The 4,651-nt window shown below is 46.9% G+C and overlaps 1 protein-coding gene across 1 annotated transcript; it reads right to left on the bottom strand.

Moving 5' to 3' along the window:
- Positions 1–533: 533 nt before the first annotated feature.
- On the bottom strand, positions 534–2,294 carry BDV59DRAFT_196958 (cytochrome P450; the record flags this gene model as incomplete). The annotated part of the gene is made up of 5 exons (XM_073692808.1): positions 534–711; positions 769–935; positions 990–1,617; positions 1,671–2,152; positions 2,199–2,294. The coding sequence occupies 5 exons, from the start codon at positions 2,292–2,294 to the stop codon at positions 534–536; spliced, it is 1,551 nt and encodes a 516-aa protein (XP_073542594.1).
- Between the last annotated feature and the right edge of the window lie 2,357 nt (positions 2,295–4,651).

The following is a 4,651-nucleotide window of genomic DNA, read 5'->3' as shown; positions in this document are numbered from 1 at the left end:
CATATGAATTCGCACTTTATCTGGAAGAATGGCATATATTAAAACGCATACACATGGCGGTTCACAAAGGCCTGCTTCTCTCACAGTAACGTGCGGGGGTTGTATCAGACCGGTCATGCTCTGTGACATGTTGAGAGTGCAATATCGAACCAGGATGTGATATGATGGGATGCTTGGCAGTTGGAACGTATAAACAGCTACGATTGGGATCTAGATGCAGCCAGGAAGTCGACAGTGGCCATGGACTGGCTGCGTGTACATGGACTGTAGTTATGTGTACTGCGTAGTTTAGGATGGTCTCAAGATATACGTAGTCAATTAAGGAAAGGCCTCCCAGCCCTTCCCTTTTCTCTGTCCTATTGGCAGAAAACTGCAAAGGACTGCAAATATCCTATTATGGTTGGCTAATAATTGGTATCAGCCCACTGTTGGTGGAGCCACAGAATTTCTCCTCTTCTTCGGAAACAAGACATTTCCTGACGGCATTCCCTCTCCCTCGTCTTTGTCCCTAGGGATCTGGATAGGAGCTTGTCTTATTTCACTCTTGTGTGCCTCGTATGTAATGCCGGTGTCAGTCGTACATTTAGAGCCCCTTTTTCCCATACAACATACGATGGTTGGTCGATCCAATTGCGGGATTCCGCTAAGATCTCCATGTCGAAATTCCAGATCATCCGGGCTAGGATCAGACGCATTTCTGCGTAAGCCAAACTACAACACAGCGTAAGCAAGATGTATTAATCGAATTGTGGGCTATGTGGCACTCACTTGCGGCCCAAACAATTGCGCGGTCCCATGCTGAATGGCTGCAGAGCGCTTCGGTTATCCGATTCGTACTCAGGATCCCCCATGAACCTCTCCGGGATGAAACTATTGGGGTTCTTGAAATTCGAAGCCGATCGATGGGTTGCAAGCATAGGCACTCCAACCGCCGTCTACCTCAGTCATCAGCTAAGCCATCCGTTTGATTAACAGGTGGGCACACTTACTCCACCGGGAATCCATCTCCCACAGATAGAGTCGCCTTTCCCTTCAATAATGCGGGGAAACCCATAAGGAACGGGAGGATACATCCGGAGTCCTTCGTTTAATACTGCCAATGTGTACGGAAGCTGGTTGACAGCGGACCAGGTGATTTCTTCTTCTGAAGAGAAAGCGTCCCGGATCTCTCCCTTGAGCTTGTCTAGAACGCCATGCACAGTCAGAATGTAGTAAGTCACCCCTGAGAGCAAAGTTGCCGTCGTTTCAGATCCCGCTATGATCAGGACATAAGAGTTTGAGACCAACTCATCCTCCGTCATTCCCTTTTCTGGAGGTAGCTTGAGAACATTACTCAGAAAATCTGCTCTCTCATTATCACCCTTCTCGATACGCCAATGGACCTTTTGGTGTGTTAATTGATTCTGAGCTTTCTTTTCCTCCTGGACCTTCCTGGGAATGATATATTTCATCAGGAACTGTCCCATTGGCACCCTTCGAAGAACATTTGCCCAAGCAGCAGTGCGAAAGTGACTGAAAATCACCTCGACCCAGAAGTGATACTGCGAATTTTGAAGACAACCAAAGGAATCACCAAATGCGAGGTCCCCAATAATGTCAAAAGTCGTGTAGTTATACCTGCGTTCTAGTTAGCGCAGATCGTGACATCAAAGGCACAACACAATATGTACCAGCGCGTCATATCCACGACAGTATCTTTGTGCCCCGCAAGCTCACGCAGACGGTGAATCAGTAAGTCGATATAACTTTTCACTATGGCTTCCTGACGCTGGAGACTGCCTTCAGAGAATCCATGCGATAGCGCACGGCGGTACCTTGCATGAGTCTGATCGTCAGTTCGCAATATACTAGGAATATGATTCGGCCCCACGGAGACGTGACGTTGGTCTTTTGGCCTCTGCGGTTTGCCAGGACGGATTCCGTAGACTTCCTTCCAAGCATCTGGGTTTGTGAAGATTACTTCGTTCGGAGAAATCCGGACCACTTCACCATATTTCTCATGCAAGCTCTGCGCATCCATCGGCAGGCGGCCACCAAGGACTGAGCGAAAGAAAGGGAGCGGTGTTGCTGCATTTAGTCTTGGACCGGGAAATGATGCAAGCGGGTGGAAATAAAGGTTATATATGGCCCACCCAAGGGGAACGCCAATTCCCTAGGTTCGTCAGCACTAATCCATGTATCATGGGGACATGACTAACAAGAAGAAGACATATGGCGACAAAAGTGAGGTTTGTGTTAATGTCTGCAAGCCAGGTGTCGACTAGGAATCGTGGAGTTTCCAGCATAATAGCCATGATAGTTTTCTAGCTGGTTGGCTGTCCGGTACCCGAAGGGTTCTTAAATCTCTAACACCTGGTGTCAGAAAACAAGGCTCGGAATATTGGAACGGAATATACTTCAAAAGTCTCACCCATGAGGGAATGAAGCGCAGTTAACTGCCAATCATGAGCAGCAGCTTGCTCTCAGAGCTGGGAGAAACATGCGGGGTGACGATCTATAGTAGTCGTAGTTTCAATCAAAGACTGGGGAAATCATCCTTACCTAATAATTCGTGCAGTGTGCATTGTTCGTAATATATCGCCTATCGGAGGTGTGGCGTCTAGTTTCCCGAGCGGAACAATCTAGAGCGGCATCGTATCTGCCGGCGCTTCGTTAACTCCCGAGCGCCGCAAGTTAAATTGCATCTTCCAATAGGGAACCGCGGTACATGTCGATGATCTTTAGGTCAATTAAGTTCGGGGAAAAAAATGGAGAACCTCCGGGCGTCCATGACAGTAATGTGGACAGGATTAATGTCCAGTACACTAAGGCTGCCCCAAAATTATATACGGACGATACTTCCATCTGCGATGGCATTGACCCGCGGAAATGAGACCATCGGATCTGTAAATCCCAGGTTTTTATCTCGTTACTTGGGAACCGGACTGTCCGTTGACAAATGGGATAATTACTGTTACCCAGGACTAAGCAAGATGAGGTCGGGGTGATGTGCGGGTAAACACTGCGGCCACCTTAAGTTTCTGTTGGGAATGCGGCTGTCGGTAAGGCTATGTAATTACCACTACACTCTGGACTGTAGCAGGGACTTGAATTCAGCTAAATCTACCGCTAAAAATGGCCATGTTTATACCCTGAATTCCAACCTCTATTCTCACCTGATTCCTGGGCCGGCGGTGTGACTATCTGCGAGGCGCGGAGGCTGAATCACACAGCGATGTTGTATGGTCAGTTGAGCCTTGACAGTAATTACGGGTCTTCCCAGTTGACAGTTTCTGTACCTTCCAAGGCTGGACAACGAAAGACAGCAATCGGCCATTGGGGACTGGATTGGCTATCTACGACAAGTTTCTATAGTCGCATTCTAGTCTCTAGTTTCCGCAAAAGACCATATGATCGGTATATGTACGCGTCGAAGTCGACAATGAAAGGCGATGTATTGTATCCAGCATTACCTCAGAGCAAGAACAAACAAACAAGGAAGGGAGAAAAATAAAATAATATAAATAAATAAATAAACAAAAAAGAAAGAAAGAAAGAAAAGAAAAGAAAAGGAAAAAGAATGAATTGCCACTGGTAGAGAGTATTCAAAATTAATGCCTCAGCCGTAATGGGATACTCAGATGCAATACGGATTTTGTGGATGGGTTGGGGGGGCAGGTTGAGAAAGGCCCTCAGGGGGTAACGGCACTTCTGTAAGCTCACTTTTGTATAGCAAGGTTGGATAGATGGAATATCACGGCGAGGTCGACCCAGGAAAAATATTCAAACTAACCATCCAAGGAATATGGCGAGCTACGAAGCAGATTGCGGTAAACATCCCGCGATAGAGAAATGGACATAGGTTCGAGTTTCGGAATAGCCTCCATTAAGATGCTGTGTTTCTCGGACAGCTCCCGAAGGAAGAAAGAACGCGCATCCAATAACCTTTGAACGTAAGTAGGATGTTCTGAATGTCTGCGGGCCAGAGTATCAAACAACATGTCCATTAAATGAAGGTATTGAAAGCATTGAGGAGCAGTCACCAACTCTCCCGGACAAACGTGTAAAGCGCGCTGTATGTGAGCCTTAATCACACAACGTAGCAGACGGATGGCCAATATAATTAAATCCCAGTCTTCTCGGCGGTGTGCCTATCAACCCGTAGCACCTTTTTAACATGGAGAGATATCCTCGAGTGCAAGATACCGCATCAGTTTACTAGATTTGCGTTTCCAATAACACAAAGGAAGCTGCCATCCAGCACCATAAGCTCCGGTTCTTGGTAGGCATCTTTTGTTTTGGAGACATGAAGCGCACCCTGGACCTATGAGGGTCTAAAGTCTTCTGGAAAAACAGGAATTTGACAGCAAACAAACGGCCGAGTTCCCTTAATACTTCATCGCTTGTAACAGTGGTTTCTAGGTAGATCTCGCTGTCATATTCGTCCTCCCAGACCACTTGGATCGGGACATGACTAGGTATTGTCTGGTCAGCATTACTCCATTCCATTGCGAAGGACTCGCTGAAAATGATTGAGCAGATGTCCTGCAAAGTAACTATGAGAACTGATTAGCTATGTCGGTGGAAGCGAGATCGTCATTAAATACTTATTCCACAGGAAATTGGCACATGCCAGGTAGAAGTGTTCTTTGTACAATACGCGCCATTCTCC

This window comes from Aspergillus ambiguus (genome assembly GCF_047715705.1).
Source record: "Aspergillus ambiguus strain CBS 117.58 unplaced genomic scaffold BDV59scaffold_78, whole genome shotgun sequence".
Lineage (NCBI taxonomy): Eukaryota > Fungi > Ascomycota > Eurotiomycetes > Eurotiales > Aspergillaceae > Aspergillus > Aspergillus ambiguus.
The sequence above is the reverse complement of the archived record's forward strand: the minus strand, read 5'-3'. Positions and strand labels throughout refer to the sequence as shown.